Here is a 21,190-nt window from a genome sequence, read left to right as displayed (position 1 = left end):
AAAAGAAAGCCAAAGCAAAAGAACACAATAAAAAAAAACTATAATTCTAAAGAACTTGCCTAAAATTTTTAAAACTCTGCAATTTCAAATTGAAATAACACACCACATATCTGGGGAAATCAACTCAGAATGACAAACACTAAGACATATTCTAATAAACTATTGAACTTTAAAGGAGAAAAAAACAACCTTTGGACATCCAGATAAAAAGACCAAACGATTGGAATGGAAACAATTCTTTATTCCTGACAAAAATGGAGTCATATATTTAAGATACTCAAGGAAAGAAAATGTGAGCCAAAGATTTCGTATCTAGCTAATGACTTTCAAATATAAAAAGAGCAGACAAGCTGTCATCAACATGCAAAAATTGAGGGAATGGATATTGTTCCCATAACTCCTTAAGGAATCTAACTGAGGATAAGCTTTAAACAAGAAAACTGACTGGTGAGACAATATCAACAGACAGGTAGCAAGCATCAAATATTATTTAAATGTAGGGCTGAGACTAAATGAGGCATATAAAGAAGAGTATATAATAGTTATTTATGGAAAAAGTTTTTTTATTTTTATTGGAGTATAGTTGATTTACAATGTTGTGTTAATTTCAGGTGTACAGCAAAGTGAATCAGCTATACATACACATATAACCACTCTTTTTTTAGATTCTTTTCCGATATAGGCATTAGAGAGTATTGAGTAGAGTTCCCTGTGCTATACAGCAGGTTCTTATTAGTCATCTATTTTATATATAGTAGTGAATATATGTCAATCTCCCAATTTATCCCTTCCCCCCTTATCCCCTAGTAACCTATTTATGGAAAAAGTTTTATAAACTGCTTTTAGTAACCATATTGTATGGTATTACACTAATGTTATCCCCAGAAGATTCTGTAAAATGTGGGAGAAAACAAATTATTAAATGATAGTCTATTTCTATGTGTTTCTGAGAGACAGACTTCTCGGAGCAGAATAAAAGAAAGCAAGCTTTAAGTTAAAAGAGGTTAAGTAATTATCCTCAAGCCCTAAATTTGATTAGGAAGTATCAGCATGAACTCATTAAGGCATTCAATCTTAAAAAATATACAAACACAAATCTACACATATATATTTCTAGTAATTGAAAAGAACTAGAAATAATGACCAACTGGATAGTAAACAGCACAACTAAAAACTCAGACTTTGGTTTTGAAATTCCATTTCCTACCAAAAGAAATCAGGATTTTTTTTTTGAGAAATAACTAAATTCAGGTCTGTGGCAGGAAGTGTATAAGATGAGCCTATCTTGTCATACCAGTTATCAAGACGTTATCAAAGACTACCAGGGTTGTGTCAAAAAGACCTGAACACCAACTTGAAGATGCTTCTGCCAAAGTTGGGAAAATACTCAGATCGAAACACACTAAAAAATGTTTAAATCTGTAAGTTTATAATGATATATATATACATATATATATATATATGTATGTGTGTGTGTATGTATATATATGAAAAATATTGGTCACCTTTGGAGGATCCTAGATTGCCAATTTTTTATTTTGTAAACTGGTAAATAAAGGGAAAGAACAAGTATTGAAATAAAACCTCAGTGCTGGTTAACCAAAGAATAAGGTAAAGTTTCTCTTAGGAATGTTAGAATTGAAATAACCCAATTCTGCAATTCCTAATAAAGTAAGGATATAGGCATTATGCATCAATGCCTGCTAATATCATATGAAACAGGCAACGCCAAGAAGTACCACCACCTATATAGCAGTCTTGCCAAAAATAACAACTGAATCTAATTAAGCATGTGGATAACTAACAATTTATAGGAAATACAGAGGAACCTGATAAATGACACCATGGAAAATCCAGTCTGTGTGAACATCTACAGGACAAGTGATTTGGTGGTTTCTTCAAACAACAAGGGGGAGTAAAGAGTTGGAGGAAAACTATAAATTAAGAGAAACTTAAAAAAGACATATATTAAAGAGGCAAAACTATAATTTCATTACTTGGATGATAAAAATTATACAGAAAAGTAAGGAAGTGATCGCTGTAAAAATCTGGAAGAATGGCTATTCTTGGGAGAGGGGGTCAAGAGAGGATTGTGTTTGGAAGCAGATGGGTATAGAGTATCTGAGGTAGTAAGTTCTAGTCTCCTGATATGAATGGTAGTTACAAGGGGGTCACCTTATAGGAATTCATTAAGCTCTCTATGTATTATATGGTTTTCTGAATTTGTGCTATATTTTAAAATAACAAAGATTAAAAAATAGATTTATAAATTAGAAATCCTTTTAAATTTATTAATCCTTATATTCTTAGATAAATGTACTACAGTTTATGAAAGGACAAGTCAAAAAGTTCTACAATCTCCAGATATGGAGAGAAATGCTTTAATAAGGTTAAAGTATAAACTGAGGAAAACTACAGTATATGAAGAGGTGCACTAAGCTGTAGTTTTACTATTGTAAAAAATGTTTCCTCCTCTAATGGTAGCAGCATTTTGCCTTGTCTATAAACTTGGGAGTTAGGGAGGAATAAAAATATAATGAGGGTTAATTGGAATCAGGTGATCTTTTAAAACCACAGAATGTTAAAGGCTTTTAATATTTTAAAATGCAGTCCTATTTAATCAGGAAAATCAAGGCACAAATTTCAGAGAGGTGGAAATTTTGATCTAGGACTTTCTCAGCAAAGGAAATTGATAGATGTAGTCAAGATTTAACTAAAGAGGAAAAAAGAATCTTAGAAAATCATAAAAGCCTTAGCAAGTCTAAATATAAGTAAAATCTATTCAAGTATCATTACAAAGACAGCATGAAATGATCTAACAGAAATTTGTGTGTTTGGAGGGAGCCCCAAGAACAGCCCCCATGCTCTCTCCTTTCCTTCTCCCAATTGTATGTAACAGTCATGGGAGGGAGAGCAACTCCTTCAATTTTAACTGTATCTAAAAACTGTTTATGGCAGAGGCTGGCTTTGATCACAACTTTTAACAGAAGAAGAAGTAAAGAGGGGCTAGAACAGAGGAAAAAAAGTGAAAAGAATGTAATGCATGTATCTTGTTCATGCTTCAGATTCAATATGTGTTAGTTGATAGAAAAGGGAACACGAAATTTAAAATTTCGGATCCAGGGTAATGACAAAATTCCTGGGTTCATATCAATAAGGCCTCTTATAAATATTGCTTATGTCACCTTAAATATCTCAAAATATAGTGAATTAGAAAATTAAAGCAGTATTAGACAACTACCATCATGAACTCCTTAGTTGTTTCTTTCCTTCTAAATAAAAGTATGTTTGTACATTCAAATTTGTCCTTATCTCTACATTCACTTCTCTAATTAGTCTTCATTTTCTTCCCCTGACTTGTTGAGGTTTCTACCCTGTTTATCTCTACTTGACTGAGTTCCCAAAAACTGGAGATAAATAAAATATATCTTTATCAAAGCAGTTTAAGCAGTCACTTCTACGAAGTCTTAAAAAAACACAATGCGTTCTTTCCCTCAAAGAGAAAAGTGGGCTGAAGAAACACAAAAGCTTTGCAAGAAGAAAACGCAAAGAGGGATGTGTCCAGCCCTTCCTGAGTTAGTGGCATGACTGTGTTCATCAAGAAATGTTTATGGAGTGTTTCTTTGTGCCAGGCAACACAGTTTTACTTCCCTTCCCATATTCAAACTCCAGCTACTACTAAATGCAATTAAAATCAAAGTGACCATTTTTCCAATAGTTAAGGAAACCATCTTCTTCCTCTTCCCATGATTCTGTGAGCCCTTAAAATAAGTAAATCAGCTTTCTAGAAAATGTTATAGGCTCATCCCCAGGAAGAGGAACAACTTATTTATGTGGCAATTTACTATCTAGTCCATGTTTCTCTACTGGATGGGATTAATGTGCAAAGGTACCTATGAAAACGTGGTGTCTGAATCCTGTCTGCTTCACATCCCTACAAGAGCAGAGAATCCCACAGTCCAACGCAGACTCCTCTCTCTCAAAGTCTAGACATGAGGGTAAATTAGAAAATCCATTTTGACCTTGGATCCAAGAGATATTCTCCAGCTCAGCTTTACCAGTAATTAAACTAGTATTTTAAATCCTATCATATATTGTTCCTTTTTCAATTGGTTTAGAACTTATAGTGTAAAATGATCATCACCAAGCCACAGTACTGACCAGAAAATAAGGGAGTCTGGATTAAGATAAATGAGAGATTAAACAAAATGAAACAAAAAGGAACAAAAAAATCAAACATGCACACGCACAAACTTCTCTTTCTTTACCATGTCATCTAGACAGCTAGAGGTACCAGGAATTATGAGACTGGGTTTTCCTGTTATCTTATCACAGAGGGCAGGCAGTTTGGTAGTTCAGAATCACAAAAATAATGTAACCTCCACAGGCGTCCCCCATCCCCACAAAAAAAATCAGCCAGAAGTTATGATCTTCTCGATCTAATAAATAGCAACGTAAAATCTTCAAGTAAAAATTTTAAATTATATAAGCGTACCTAATGCCAAAAAACATTATGAAGCAGCTTATAGAGGCATACAAAAAATAAAATTTATATAAACTTAAAATCCTCTCTTGCCCTGGTATAGATACTACAATCCTTTTATAATCATCTGTTTTCACCTACCTTCTACACCTAGAAGTACTCAAAAGTATCTGGAAATCTCAAAAAAGAGGTTTAAGGTCCTCAAATAATTTAAGAACCGTTTCTAAAATGATCCTTAATAAATCACCTTCTTCTCTATCAAAAGAGCGTAATCTATTCAGTCTGTTATTATTTCTGACAGTGGCACCAAAACAGACTCCTACTGGAGGCCTATAACCAGCCCCTGACATTCAAAACACAAACATTCCAACATTCTACTTTTCTATTTGACTATTCTCTTTTCTTTGGATCCTAATATCTAAAACTATTTCCTTAAATTATACTTAATCCACCAAATCATTGCTAAAACATCTGCATTAGTGAACTTGCTAAAGTACCTATTTCAGTACTTTTATAACCATATTAACTAAATCATTTTTTCAACAAATCAAATCCCAAGCCTCCTCTTTCCATATAATGTCCTGTTAGTGTTTTATCCTTCTTATATATATCTTTGTTATTTATTGAGTTCTGAAGCTACCAGGAAATCTACATGTCCTGGATAGGGGAAATATTTTTCCTCCTTGCCTATATTTGTTCTGTACCATTTCCTCTGAGGCTTCTATTCATTCTTATTACTGCTGGTCTATCTAATCCCACAGTGTTTCTCCCAATTCTACTTCTTCCTAGCTGTCCATACATCCAATCTCTTGAAACCAACATGATAACTTTGATGTCAACCTTCATATATTTCTTCAGCTGTCAGTTCTTACAAAAGCTACCATTCCATGAATATTCCAAACATCATCAGTTAACAACTCTGCTTTAACGTCAATCAATTTCTAATATGAAAACATGCTTGTTTCATCCTACAGATAAGTAAATCCAAAAACCAAAGACAGAAGAAAAAACATAACATACAGAATGTCTGGCATTTGGTTCATTTTAAAGCATTTATTAGTTTACCTAACAAAGTTAAAACAATAACCTTCAGTTTTAGGTAAGAAAAATGATAAATTCTCTAATATTAAATGCTATATATCACTTATTCCTTTTAGAATTGCAACCCAATACATACCTCTGTAGAAAATGAGTTTCTTCTGGATTTATCCAAGTAACAGAGAATGAATACACATTATTTTAGTATTAAAAAAAAAGACTAAAATGTGCCTTATAGACATCACTGACTCAGTATGCCAAAAGGTAAAAGATTTAACTAACTTGACCATTTGCTGAAATTTAAAACTTAGTAAGAGGCTGTAGTTACCTCTTTTTGTAGATGAAGTTTGAAGCAACTGTTTGCCTTTGAGGGAAGTACGAGGCAAATTTTTCAGCCTTTGCGAAGCTGTTGAAAAATAAGGAACTGTAATATTTGCCTGGAAGGACAAGATAAAGACTATAGCTTCTGTAAACTTGAATATTTTAATACAAACTTGAAAATTTATCAAGGAACAGATAAGGTGAAACTATGTTAGAATCCTAGAAGCAGAGGAATCTTAAAGTGATGCTTAGTGCATTAAGTTGGAAAAGAAAGGGAATGGAAACCTTAGTGCAAAGTGCATACTTTCCAAAATTATTTCTTATAGATGAGAAAATCTATAATATGTAAACCAATCAAAATATCAAAGAGAAAACAAACCACCAGCAAACATGCTACAGGATGCAAAGAATACAAAGCTAATAAGTAAAGTGATGAACGCAAGCACACAGTACAGAAAAAAAAATAAACGTAGTACTTGTTCAGCGCAAAAAGCAGACTTTGGCAAAGCAGTTATTGTTAGATGAACTGTCCTAACATGAAATAGTAATCCCCATACTCAAAAAGGAGAAGAAAACTCAGAACCAGGCAGGTCCTCAAGGGAGTAAACAATCTAGTTGCTTTAATATGTTCAACATCATCTTGCCGCAGAATTCAACTAATTGCACTTTAGACTTTGGGTAGCAACATATCTGGACTATGCACACATGCATACGGGGTGGGCAGGGGTGTGTATGTGTTGGGGTTGAGGGAGTTGGAAGAGTCAGAGCATCTGGTTTTTAAAGTGATCAATGAGGAGTTCTAAGCTTTCTTTGGAACTCCTAATCTATTAACTGCAGCGAAACTCTCATAACCGGCAATTAAGCAGCAGTTCAGAGCCATCTGGAGTTAAATCTCTTTGGCTCCAATGAACTGATGATTCCCACATGTACCAGTGCAGTCACCTATTTAAGTGGCTCTAAAATGTCATTCTACCCATTTGAAAGTCAGACTTCATATACCTCTAGGATTTATATGCAACGCCCCCAACCCGCCCCCAAAAAGAGATCTCAAACCATAAATCTGGCCAGAGTTTAAACAATCATTGGGTTGATAAATGGATTACTTGATATATCACCAAAAAGAATTAAGGAGAATTTTTCTTTCCCTCTATTGCTTAACCGTATCAATGCTGATAGGATTTTCTCACTGTCTAATAGTAAACATTTTTAAAAAGTACCAAATGCATTTGATTTCAATTTCTGTAACACTTACTACAACACATTACTGCTGCTAAACAATATTGTATGCCAGTTTAAGTTAAATATATTGCCAGGCAGACAAGCAAAAAATTCTCCAAACCTAAAAAACACCAATTTTATAATGCATTACCTCATATCTATCCCACAGAAATATAGGATGCTATCGTCATTGAATATTCTTCATTTACATATTTATTCATACATGCTTTCAACCATTCATATTTTCATTCATTCACTCATTCATTCATTCCTGCTTTCTTTCATTCTTTCAAGTAATTATCTACTTTATTAGAGGCACTGTTTTAGGAACAATGGATTCAGTATCCAGCTAGATAGACAAAGTTCCTACTTTCATGTAACTAAGATTTTAGGGAAGGGGAAACAATAAACAAAGAGTAAAATATATGGCCTGCAAGATGGTGATAGCTGCTAAGGAGAATATTAAGTAGGAAAGGGGGACAAGAAGTAGGAAATTTAAGTTGCAATTACAAACAGAGTCATCAGGAAATATCTCCCTGAGATGACATTTGCCCAAAGATCTGAAGGAAGAGAGGAAGTGAGCCATACAGATATCAGGGGAATGCATTCGATATGGAAGGAAAAGCAGCAGTAAGGACCTGAGGTAGGAGTGTGCCTGCTATATTTGAAGAACAGAAGTAGGCCATGGTGATTGGAGTGGAGTAAATGAGGGCAAAAGGTAACCAACTGTACATACACTGGCAATCCACAGTATCTATTAACTATTATAATTTTTTAAACGAGGGTTTAACATATCACCTCTAATCAACTGTCCTGGAAAGATCTTATTTAAATTAATAGCTACAATAGCTCCAATGGACCTTATTTATCCCTCAAGTTTCATGGGTGATGCCACAAGAACAGCATCTACAGACAAGTGAAAACTGTCCAACAATAAGTCAAAGAATCAGATAGGATCCTGTTTATAGCAAATAGGATCAGGCAGTATACTCTAAATTTGCCTGATACAGATGGAATGAAATGAATGATCTTCATGAGATACCACAAAGTCACATAATGTTACTCAAATAAGAACAAAAACTAAATTTTAATCTGAATTATCAATCGTAATTTGATCTGTTTTCTAATGACGAAACCACTTTTTATTTATTTATTTTGTCCGCACAGCTTGCGGGATCTTAGTTCCCCAACCGGGATCAAACCCAGGCCCAGGCAGTGAAAGTGTCAAGTCCTAACCACTGGACCGCCAGAGAAGTCCCCAAAATCACTTTTAAAAGATAAATTATAGTAGTTAAACTGAAAGTCTCCAAATCCTTCTAGAACTTTAATCCATTCACCACATTGCTACCAGACTGAGTTTCTTAAGAAGTAACCCTGATTAAAAGCCTATGATGGCTCGCCATGCTTATAAGATGAAATCTAAACTCCTTAATATGAAATTTATTTGATTCATTTATTTTTTTGGCTGCACCGCGCGGCTCGTGGGATCTTAGTTCCCTGACCAGGGATCGAACCCTCACCCTCGGCAATGAAAGCGTGCAGTCTTAACCACTGGACCGCCGGGGAATTCCCAACATGATATTTAAAAGCTCCCACAATCTAACCCCTACCTACATCTCTCGTCCTTGGTCACTGCACCAACTAACCATCCTGTGACCCACACTTTAGTCAAACAAAACCACTATAATCAGGGTGCCATTCTTAAGACTTCATTACTGGTCCCACTGTTCGGAAAACTTATACTTCCTTTCCTCGTGTGACAACTCCTCCAGAGTTGGCTGAGACATCTTTCAATACCTTTCCTGAAAACCTCTTCATACCTGCTGTGTAATGCCTCTCCTGTTCCCACATCACTTCCTGCCTATCACTTCCTCTTTTGGAGGGCATGAGCTGTCTCTTTCACATTTATATTCCCAGTGCTTGGAACATATACACCCAATAAATATCTGTTGAATAATTAAGAAACACATAAGTGACTGAGTACTGGATAAAATCCAGAGATTCAAACTAAATATTCGAGATCCTCCACAGCTGAGGTCCAATTGAGTGGTTCTCAAACTTAAATATGCCAGAGTCAGCTAAGACACTTCTAAAAAATAGATTCTGGGTCCCCATCCCAGATGTATTCAATCAACATTTCCAGAAGTAAAGGTCAGAAAAACTACATTTATAAAATCTCTTCGTGATAACTGACAACATCATTACACTACTTATCCTTAAACAGGAGTTCTACAAGTATCTCACTCATTTGTACATTAGCCAATTACACAGATTTATCATGACTTATTTATTTCAATTTATATTTCCTAATTATATAAAATTTGAGTGTAACCTTTTAGTGTTTTGGTCACAAGTGAAATCTGGATGAGAATTCCTTCCCCATGAGCCTAAGTGCAGTCTGGCCTATGTATAAGCTGACAACTGCCCTGGACACTTCCTCTTCAGTGAGAGGTCCAGAGTACAATACTGATCCTATACATCTCTTCTTTGGGAGTATACTCTGTATCCTATTCAAATATATTCTTCCATTTAGTTAAATGTAAGCAAGCAAGTGGATAAATATTACAATGACTTATTTTACTCTTGTGGTAATTCACAAAGTATTTATAGTTCAGTCTCAAATCATGCTCCAGTAGAGTCATCCAAGAATATTTTCCAAGATGCCTCCTCATTTGAAATTAGGTCAGCATGATGTAATCCAAACAATGATTGGGAGGAAATCAGGAGACTCATGGAGGAGTTGAGAAGAGGGAGTAATTTGGCTTGGTTTTGCCACTTTTCTAGTTACTTGACATTGTACATATAATTTATATGGATCTTTCTCCCTCTCTATAAAAATGAAAAATGAGATGTTGTGAGGTTCAAATGGGACAATACATGTTAAAGTAAACTCATACTACTTTTTATAAAACCAGCAGATTGCCTTGGGGTTTTCTCTCTTCTCTTATTTCTGAACCAGTAATTCCTATATTCTTCTGAAAATTAAACTTTCTATTAAACCTGTGCTCCAGTGGTCTTAGAAAGCAAGCACTAGTCTTTTGAAAAACTGTCGATGAGAAACATTCCTTCCTTTAACTGGAGAATCTGAGAAAATTACATGTATCCATGACCTCTGCAATGCTCTGGTTTTCTTAAACTTTTTAAGTTACTCATATTTTCCAAATATAAAAGTCAAGAATTGGTAATAGCTATCAAAATGAAAATATATTAGAACTCTCATAATATTCATATTTGAATGCCAACATCCACAATAATGCAGCCATAGCAAATAAGCATATAAAAATAGTGATTGGCATAGTAACAAGGCAAAAGAAGTGGTCCCTTAGGTGGAAATAAAGCAACCTTGCAAAGTTAGGTTCATGCAGACCAGCAAGTAAGAACCAAAGCTTTACCACTTAAGAGCTGGAAAAATACTTGTAAGAAAATAAAATGCAGCAAATATATAAACTTGGTTTATATAAAATATTTAAAATGCTAATTCATATATAAAACTTGCCATTGTAATATCTGTACATAATTATATATCAAAATAAAAAGGCTATTATGAAAACAGTACACCTATATACACACACTAGTTAAAACACACATATATATTATGTATCAAAGATATATGTAAAATTTTCAGAAAAATAGGTAACACTTTATTTTGCTTTATAATATATTAACTTTAAACAAAACGTTTTAAATTTTTTTTTCTTTTTTTTGGGCCGTGCCGCACGGCTTCTGTTATCTTAGTTCCCCAACCAGGGACTGAACCTGGGGCCACGGCAGTGAAAGCCCAAGTCCTAATTACTGGACCTCCAAGGAACTCTCAAGTTTTAAATATTTTTATAAAATAAACTTTATTAATTTTAACCTGCCAATATTCTGGATTTACTACTTTCCAAATACGTTTTTGTGAGTAGTGTGATCCTATACTAAAATAAATATTTGTGACATTTTCATCATAAACTTCACTACAGCTACATATATAAAAATAAACAAGTATATGCAATTTTTAAAATAGGATGGTACCTTACTTTTTCTTCTGCCTATACATTATTCAAATATTGAAATACGACTATGAAACAGTATACATATATCCCACTTAAAAGTAAATTAGTGATTAGAATCTCATTATGTTTCTTTATGTATTTTCCTTAATAATCCACTTCTGGGGAAAAAGAAAAAAATAATTTACCTACAGGAAAAAAAAATTCTAGGGAATCAGCAGTTGATTATACAATGGTAATTCTACCACTAGAGAAGGTGAGTAGTTATCATAAAGTTTAAGATATGGTCAATATATTCTTTTTTTATTAACATTTTTATCCTAGGTTCTCAATCTTTTATTGTTCCTTCTCTTTTTGTAAAGAGTTATTTTTCATTTCCATACAGCTTTAAGATGCTAGAATAGTTTAAATAAACAAACAGCATGTATGAGGGCATGAGGGAACAAATCTGAGTAAAGATTTGGTACTGACAATAATCGAATGAGGTAAAAAGGATATAGATATAGCTGGTTTCATCAAAGAGCTGGGAAGCTGTCTGAAAATATGTCATGGAAAGATTTGAGAAATTCAGAATTTAACAATTTCAAACTAAGTATTAAAGCACCTCTGAAAGCCAAGTGAAAATGGTGTTTTGGATTATCTGTGCATAGACTGTAAAAGTGTAGCTTATAATATACATGAGTTTTGTTACTTAATATTCTTAACGATATAAAAGTTTCTTTCCTGTTTTATTAACACTGTGGATTGCTCTTCCCAAGAGGGAAGAAAACCCCAGAAACAGGATATTATTAAATCAAATTAACTTAATTTGCAGGTTTAAAGGCACAAAACCTATCACTCACCACTTCAGCAATAACTTAGAGTTCAAACTGTATCTTTACTTTCATTTTTTAAATTTTGTGAATCTCTATTTTCTACACCATTTATGAGTACCACGTGAGTACCATAACGGCACTCTTAAACACACAGTTCACATGGTCTGTGTGTTTAAAATTTAATGTGATATAAAAACATGTTTTTGCACACCTCCATCTAAAAAAATGAGGTACCCAAATCTCTAGGTATCAGTTTTCTGCAACGCCTTAAATTTTAGAGTTTATCTTAGAAAAAAAAAGAAATAATATTTCTGGATAATTTTTATGTCTTAGTACTAAACCACTGATGTGAAAAATCTCTCTAAATGGGCTTTGGCTTTCAATCAGGATCAACATGGGTCTGAATCCTAACTTGCTACTTATAAGCTGTATGGTATGATCATAGATAACTTATGTAACCTTTCAAAGCTTCAATTTCCTAATATGTAAAATGTGTTAGTAATTGAACCTACTTCATAGAATTGTTCAGAGGATTAAACAGAATTATGAATGTTTGGTACCGTACAATGTGAGTTCTATAATAAAAATAATATTATATGCAATTTGTAAATAGGGAAAATTTATCAATATATCACAAAAGTCATTTTGGTTCAAATGTATTTTTTTCTGGACTGGATTTTTGAGCCACCAAGTAACAGCAGCTTAATACAAACTACACAAAGTCAGCTAAACACAATAGAGCCAAGGAAGAGTGCAAGGGGATTTAAAAAGAGTTGAATGCTTTCAAAGTTGTGTTACTCAATACACAAGTTATAAATGGACAGTCAATAACCTCATGTCTGTATCACTTCTTTGTCACAGCTTTGAGGAAATGAAGGAACACATCACAGTGACCACTTCAATCACTGACAGTAAACATGCTACAAAGGAACTGAATGAATCAAACTACAAAACTGATGTGAACTGTGGGATAGAAGGCATGCATATTGAGCATTTCTAAGATTGTAGAAATAACTCTGATAGTTGTTTGAAACTGGTTTGACTGCATGCTCATATCTACCCTACTTAATACGCAATACTTTTTGGAAAGTATTCAATTCTGTTCTAGTCTCTCTGTAAAGTACAGAGTGCCATCTACTCCCACATCACTTCTTAGCTCAGTTTGGCCACTTTGTCTTAGAAGTTCCTCCTGCATGATTATCTGATCTTTGTTTATGGTGCATATGTCTCCTTAATTCAACGGTCTCAACGTTCCTTTCCATCAGGTTACCTTCAACTTTTTTTAAAAATGAAATTCTACATTTGCTGGAGTATTTATTTTATTTATTAAGAATTTAACATGCCTTTAATTGTGCTATTATTTTCATGGGATCATTATTGTTTTTATTAATGTTCTAGTAAGAAAGCTCCTTGGGTTTTAAGTGGTCTGCTTCAGGACTATTTCCCCCCAAAATCCTGTCATTTTTAATGTGCAGTATTGCAGAATATAAGATTTTTAAGGCATATATATTTATACATTAAACAGCTAGAACATGCTTATTTTAGAATTCTAGAGAGACCACAGTTTCATACAGATTTAAGTATTGATACAATTGGGTATTTCATAGGGACAAATTTTAAATTTTAATATAGCTATGATCATCTTATAGCAATTGATAATCACTACATTTTACTATAGTTTAATACAGCTATTCAGCACAAAATTAAAATCTACAATTTTCATTTATCTTTAAATAACCGATACATAAAAGATACTTACTGGCTGAAGCCTGAGGTTGCATGCGAGGTATTCCTCCATTTGGCACTTGAAAATTTGAGTCACTTCTGCTGCTTTTCACTGAGTCAACTTGTGTACTGGATGTTCGGGATAGGTTTGGAAGACTGCGTCTTAGTTTTTCTATGACAACAGAAATTTAATTAAAAGAAAAAATCAAAACATTCTTTCCGATGAAGAAAATTAAAATGTTAATTAACATTCAAAAATCAAATTCTTGGGCCTCTCTGTAGTGCAGTGGTTAAGAATTCACCTGCCAATGCAGGGAACACAGGTTTAAGCCCTGGTCTGGGAAGATCCCACATGCCATGGAGCAACTAAGCCTGTGCCCCACAACTACTGAGCCTGTGCTCTAGAGCCTGCAAGACACAACTACTGAGCCCATGCACCTAGAGCCCGTGCTCTGCAACAAGAGAAGCCACCGCAATGAGAAGCCTGAGTAGCGCAACGAAGAGTAGCCCCTGCTTGCCGCAACTAGAGAAAGCCCGCCTACAGCAACAAAGACCCAACACAGCCCAAAATAAAAATTAAATAAAATAAATAAATTAAAAAAAAATAAAATTCTTTATTTAAGTGTTATGCATATTTTAGAAGAGCTAACAGGAAGTACACGTCTTATAAAAATAAACAATACAGTTTCTATAAATGGGTAGAACTGTTAAAAAGAACCATAAATTACTTAAATCAAAATCTATACACAGGGACTTCCTTGGTGGCTCAGTGGTTAAGAATCCTCCTGCCAATGCAGGAGACATGGGTTTGATTCCCTGTTCCGGGAAGATCCCACATGCCACAGAGCAACTAAGCCCGTGCACCACAACTACTGAGTCTGTGCTCTAGAGCCCTCGAGCCACAACTACTGAGCCCATATGCTGCAAGTACTGAGGCCCGCGTGCCTAAAGCCCATGCTCCGCAACAAGAGAAGCCACCACAATGAGGAGCACGCACACTGCAATGAAGAGCAGCCTCCGCTCGCCACAACTAGAGAAAGCCTGCGCGGAGCAACAAAGATCCAATGCAGCCAAAAATAAATTAAAAAAAAAAAATCTATACACAGATCACTTCATGAGTATAACAAAGCAAAACTAACATAATCAAGCAAAATTAAATTCACTTCTTCCTTTATTTTTGCATTGACTCAGTATTTTTTAAATAAATTTATTTTATTGTATTTATTTTTGGCTGCGTTGGGTCTTCGCTGTGCTGTGCACAGGCTTCTCATTGTGGTGGCTCCTCCTGTGATGGAGCACGGGCCCTAGGCTCGTGGGCTTCAGTAGCTGTGGCTCGCAGGCTCAGTAGTTGTGGCTCGGGGACTCTAGAGCACAGGCTCAGTAGTTGTGGCGCACGGGCTTAGTTGCTCCATGGCATGTGGGATCTTCCCAGACCAGGGCGCAAACCCACGTCCCCTCCATTGGCAGGCGGATTCTTAACCACTGTGCCACCAGGGAAGTCCCTGACTCAGTATTAATAAAACAATAAACTGTCTAAATTGTTGATCTACTTTCTAAAATACAGAACCTTGGCAAAAACTGTTACTTTCATACTGGAATATGAAGGACAAATTTTTTTTTTTTTTTTTTTTTTTGCGGTACGCGGGCCTCTCACTGTTGTGGCCTCTCCCGTTGCGGAGCACAGGCTCCGGACGCGCAGGCTCAGCGGCCATGGCTCAACGGGCCCAGCCGCTCCGCGGCACGTGGGATCTTTCCAGACCGCGGCACGAACCCACGTCCCCTGCATCAGCAGCATCGGCAGGCGGACTCTCAACCACTGGGCCACCAGGGAAGCCCTGAAGGACAAAGTTTTTCCAGACATTATAGTTACCTTCATTTTTAACACTGGTTGTCTGTAAATCTGTGGGATGGCCTTGAAGGGAAAGGCGAGGTTGCTGTAAGCGGCTAATCATAGGCTGTGGGGACACTCTACTATATTCTATTCCCCGAGCAGGAGATCGAGAACGAGGTGAATTTCGGGGTGACTGCTTAGGTGATGGTCGAGGTGAATTGCGTGGTGATGGTGAAAACCTGTTAACAGCAGGGTATACTGCATGATGCATATTGTCATCTTCATCATCTAAACTTTGTGCATCAAGTTCCTGATCACTAAAAGTACCCCGTCTTGTAGAATTGCAAGATGAACCAGAACTGCGCCGAGACGCGGTGGCTGCATATTCTTGCCGGAGACCTGACAATAATGAATGTGTTATTTTATTTCTTTAGTTTTATTTTTAAACATTTAAATATTTTTTAAGGTTTAAAAGCAAAAGATTATCATTGAGAAATTCAAATAGGGTATAACGTGTAAAGGAAAACTCCCTTTCACTTGATTCACCTTAGACTTTCCCACACATAAGGATGCATATACCACATCTAAAAGGCTATTTTTAAATTAAATAAAATTCATAAATTTTTGCCCAATTTCAACATTTCTTCTTGAATCTGAAATCTATATTAAAAATAGAACAATAAATTTAAAAATATTTCTACTCCAAAAGACAGTAATCCAAATTTGAGATTAACGTTAAAGGAATACTGAAGGAAAACAATTACTGCCCAACCAGTGTAAAGAATACATCAGTGAGTAAATATACTCCCTGGATACTGAATCCTTGCATTAATCTTACTCAAGAAGATGATGAAGGAAACTTCTATCCCACTCTTAGGAATTCAATACTTGGACACACACATAATTTCAGTTGTTTCATAACCTAAGAGACTTCAATAAAACAAGATAAATTCTAAGCCATCAAGTAAGAATTTTCAAAGGAGTCCCTTAATTATATTGATACCTCCAGAAATACCCAAGCAACCTTAGGAGCCCTTCAAATAGTATAAAACCTTCTAGAATAAAAACAAATGCTGATAGATATTCAACGAGAAAAAAAAATACAATTGAAAAAATGTATGGAATTTAGATAACATTTTGAGGAAGTCCTGCTAATTATTGGCAGTTTAGCCCAAAAGATCTGTTCTAGAGAATTATCAAACTTTTAAGTTATATATTCATTCACAGAAAGTGATATCAACATGGTTCCCCAAAGTAGTGGATGAGAATCACACCAAGGTACCTGTAAAACTAGATTCCTAGGGCCCGTCTAGCCCTTTGGTCAGGTTTGGGGACCACTGTAGTAACCAACAAATTACTTAGTGTCATGTTATAGCAAACATGGCACTAAAGTCACCTAGCAAAAGATGACAGACCAGTGAGAAGAGCGGTGTTTTAAAAAAGAAAAATCCAGATCCCAATGCAGGTTCTCCATTAACAAGGGGGTCTTAGGGAAGTCACAACCACTATGGGATTGTGTGTTTCTCATCTTAAAAATGAGGGAGCTTAACCAGGCAAACGCCCAAATCTGTTACTCTTCATTTTTGTTACCAAAGAATGGGAGAAACAATGTTGTAAAAAGGAAAATCATTCTCTCTTTAAAAAAAAAAAAAAAAAAAAAAAAAAAAAAAGTTGGTGTTTTCAAGGAGGAATCATACACATTTTCAGCATTTTTTGTTTTATTTTTTAAAAAATTCACCAGGAAAAGAAATATTTGTGCGTGTGAATAGCTTAGAAAGGATTTTTCAAGTAAGACTAAAATTTCTATTATGCATTACCAACACACAATATGAAAACTACAGCAAATAGCTGGTTGAATTTCTAACAAAATACTGCAGTCTAAAAAGTCAGGATTCAAAGAAGAAATGAGTGAGTTTATTCTAACTGGTAGTTACACAGCATTCTTTATTCTTTTTTCACATCCATGATAATAAGTAACCCCTCACTAGCTGACAATACCATACTCCCAGTGAGGAGTTACATACACAAAGTTACAGAAGAAAAGGGTAAAATGTTATTAGTTTCTAGGGCTAAAGATAGATAAAACAAGCACCAAAGCTTTCTATCTTTCTAAGGGAAGATGTGTGAAAATGAGACAAGAATTAGCAGAGTGAGAAACATTGCAGTTTCTTAATAAATGTTATAGCTTGATAAAACTTACTACATATTTACATAAAAGAAAGGACCTAAACAGAAAAATTTTGAACTAAACTATAGCATTGCTCCATTACCTCAGCCAACTGTCAAGACTCTGAAATCTGTGTTTCAAGGATCTTTTCATTATGAAGGTTAGAGAGACTGCTTCCTTCACAGTTAAGCCTATGGCATCATACAATAAAATATACAGGCAAGAATAATACTATCACCAACATCTTACATTCAGATGAGAGGGCACTAATGAGCCCTTGAAATAGTATGAAAAATTTTGTGCGTATGCATATTTTGGGAATGACAGGGGACAACACTTTTATCAGATTCTCAAAGGTATATGTGACCTAAAAAGTTGCAAGGACCACTGTGCAAAGCAACATCACATGCTTCATTTAACTTAATGTCACAATCCCAATTTTCCCATGAAGGTCTTTTTTACAGACTACACCAAACATTCTAAGAAAGAAAATTTGCCCCCAAGGAGAAAAAAAATGATTTGGGGGATGTGAAAAAAATCTTCGCTATCATAATAGTTTGTGGCCCTTACAGTACAAAAAGAGATATACAGTATATCAACGGTATTAAAATTTAACGGGAGTGGGGGTGGGTAAAAAGGGGGAAAAATGTCTAAATCGGCTCCTTCGGGAGGCAATAATGAAAGAACAGTTGAGAAACTCTGGTCTACACTAAGAAAACACAGAGCAACCGAGTAATAACTACAGAGTTACAGTGTAGAGTAACATGCAGGGTATGATTACCAGTCACAGAAGCAGAGCATAGCCTGTTTTTCTTTGCTCCTCACACAGCAAACTGCTCTACATACTATGGATTCTAAAAACAAGTTAATGAACAAACCAGTCCACTTGTTGAAAAAGCCTCTGAAATTTCAACATTTCTATTCTTACTACGTTATTATTCCACAACACTTTGACATATTTAATAACAACAACAAAATTGTACAGTAATGAAAGACCACAACTTTAACAATTAAAATACTTACTTTCTTCCTGCATCCGAGCTAGAATCTGCACATCAGTTACATCATTTAGCTTATAATTGGATCCAATTGAATCTTCATCTAATTCTGAAGCACTTAATTCACTGTCTATAGAGGATTGAGGACTGAGTGGAGGATTTCTGTCTGACGAACTTTTCAAATTACCTTAAAAAAGAAAATGATTCAAACTTCAGTGAAACAAAAGTTGAATAAACATCTGTTACAATTAACTTGATATTATATCTTTGGATTCAGTTCATTGTTATTCTGCCTTTTCTGTTTATAAAATTCCCAAATGTTAAAATTAAAAATTGTCCTGATTAAGTATAAAGAGGGCTACAGAGACTCCTTCATAGATAATGACAAATACAAAACACATTTTCTTATAGCTATAACTTATCTATATTCTTATGAAACAATTAAGTTTTCAAAACAGTACCTGGCAAGTAATTAATGTTCAATAATACATGCTATAGGATTTCAACTTTTACAAGGTAGCCAATGAACTACTCTATAAATAGATGAATTTAAGATGTGTTTTCTCCTCCCAAATTCAGTCACTAGCAAATACCACCATCGTTTCCCTTGAATAAAGCACCTACTTTTCCTAAACAAGAAAGCTATAATTTGAGGAAAATCAGGACTCCTTAGAGATTTAGGAACAAACCAAAAAAAGAACACTACACTCATTTCTCCTACATTATGCCATGTTTACAAAATTCCTTCCCTAAACTAGTAATGGGGATCCAAGGAGTTCTCTGAAGTTAACTAGTGAAGCACAAAGATGGGATGAAGAAAATGACTGGATGAAAAAACTCATTTTATCACTAAACCAAAAGGGGGATAGAAGACAGGTCAGAGGAATAAAGCATATACATATCCAAAAGACTCTAATTTGTTCCTAAGGAAATGCTTTCATCAGATCATCAACTTCTAATGAAGAATTTTAAAAATCCCAGGACTGTCACTAATACTTCTAATACAGATTTATTTGAAACTTGTTTTCCAGAATTCTTCACCATAAGAGCCAGCTCCAACACGAATGGCACATAAAAAGAGCAAGAAGAATACGAAACAGTTTATGTTGTCAAGAAGAGCATAGTGCACATGATAGGAAAAGTACTATAAGGTCAGTCTCAAATAGTGCCTGAATAAAATTCTCTATATTAAACAAATACAACCTTTTTAGTACAACAGTCATGGGTGAAATAAGTAGCAAGTAACAACCTACGTACAGAACAAACTTCAGGGTCAATAAGTGATGAGACTAGGGAGTATACAAGTCAAAAGTTTGAGGTGGTTAATAATACTTTAATTTTTAAGGAAGCTATGATAATTAATCATACCAATAGCAGTAATAAGAGTAACTGAATGGTGAAATCTAAAGAACAGTAAGCTACAGAATAACAGTCTCAGTCACAGAACCACAGCAGAACATTCTTCCCCCAATTATAGCAATCTATCCCTCTCCCATATCATTTAGAGCTCTAAACACTCTCTTGGCACATTCATATACAGCCTTGTACTATTATTTAACTACAATATCAAAGCTTATTAAAACTCCTATTAGAAGAGTTTAACTCTGTAGCTTTTACAACCTAAGCAAGCTACTCAGTAAGCATCTACTGGTTAAAAAAATAAAGCCTGTGACGCTATTTTTCTCAAGCCACATTAAAAAACTTTTACACACATGCTAAAGAAAACTTTATGAATGTAACTTGGCTTATCTGTATCACTGGTGCCTAGTACCATACTACCTGGTGCTAAGTAGCACCTCAATGATATCTTCTCTAACCAGTTGGAGGTTTCATAAATAAAGGAACTTGAACTACTGATGAGTAAGTTATTTTCTGAGGCAGGGCAGTAAGTTAAAAACCATTTCTTAATTACTCCATTTCGTCTCTCCTTACCTGAATTTCCAGGAAGTATTAGCTGTTTGACTATAGGAGGTCGCACTGGGGTTGAGGACGGAGAATTGAAACCACTGCTGTATGGGCTACTGGCATTTGGACTGTAAGGACTTGTGTAACTGATGGAGTTGAAAGGATTATTATACAAATTCTGCCTCTTGAGAGCTGCATTAATGACAAGGGGAAAAATCAAATTGAAGAAAAGGCTAATAACATCGCAAAAGTTTTCCTACTGGGGGACTTCCCTGGTGGCAGAGCGGTTAAGAATCCGCCTGCCAATGCAGGGGACAAGGGTTCGAGCCCTGGTCCGGGAAGATTCCACATGCTGCGGAGCAACCAAGCCCGTGCGCCACAACTACTGAGCCTGTGCTCTAGAGCTTGCGAGCCACAACTACTGAGCCCATGTGCCACAACTACTGAAGCCCATGCACCTAGAGCCCATGCTCTGCAACAAGAGAAGCCACTGCAATGAGAAGCCCGCGCACCGCAATGAAGAGTAGGCCCCACTCGCTCCAACTAGAGAAAGCCCGTGCGCAGCAACGAAGACCCAACACAGCCAAAAATTAAAAATATAAATAAATTTATAAAAAAAAATTTTTCCAATTAGGAAATTCAGTAAGTCATTATCTCAGTTTAAACACAGAAACATTTCTATAGTAGTGGAGAGAAA

General features: G+C 35.2%; 1 protein-coding gene across 3 annotated transcripts in view; it reads right to left on the bottom strand.

Moving 5' to 3' along the window:
- Positions 1-21,190, bottom strand: part of SLAIN2 (SLAIN motif family member 2) — an 81,042-nt gene that overhangs the window by 20,821 nt on the left and 39,031 nt on the right. The window contains exons 3-7 of one of the 3 annotated variants that reach the window (XM_079920384.1): positions 20,521-20,685; positions 18,614-18,775; positions 15,463-15,822; positions 13,627-13,764; positions 5,850-5,927 (exon numbers count right to left, since the gene is read on the bottom strand). In XM_079920384.1, the coding sequence (XP_079776510.1) occupies positions 5,850-5,927; positions 13,627-13,764; positions 15,463-15,822; positions 18,614-18,775; positions 20,521-20,685 (903 nt within the window). The remainder of the gene's footprint in view (positions 1-5,849; positions 5,928-13,626; positions 13,765-15,462; positions 15,823-18,613; positions 18,776-20,520; positions 20,686-21,190) is intronic. The other 2 variants (XM_079920386.1, XM_079920385.1) reach the window with 2 other exon arrangements.

Source organism: Stenella coeruleoalba (genome assembly GCF_951394435.1).
Source record: "Stenella coeruleoalba genome assembly, chromosome: 4".
Lineage (NCBI taxonomy): Eukaryota > Metazoa > Chordata > Mammalia > Artiodactyla > Delphinidae > Stenella > Stenella coeruleoalba.
This window is presented reverse-complemented; position numbering and strand designations above follow the sequence as displayed.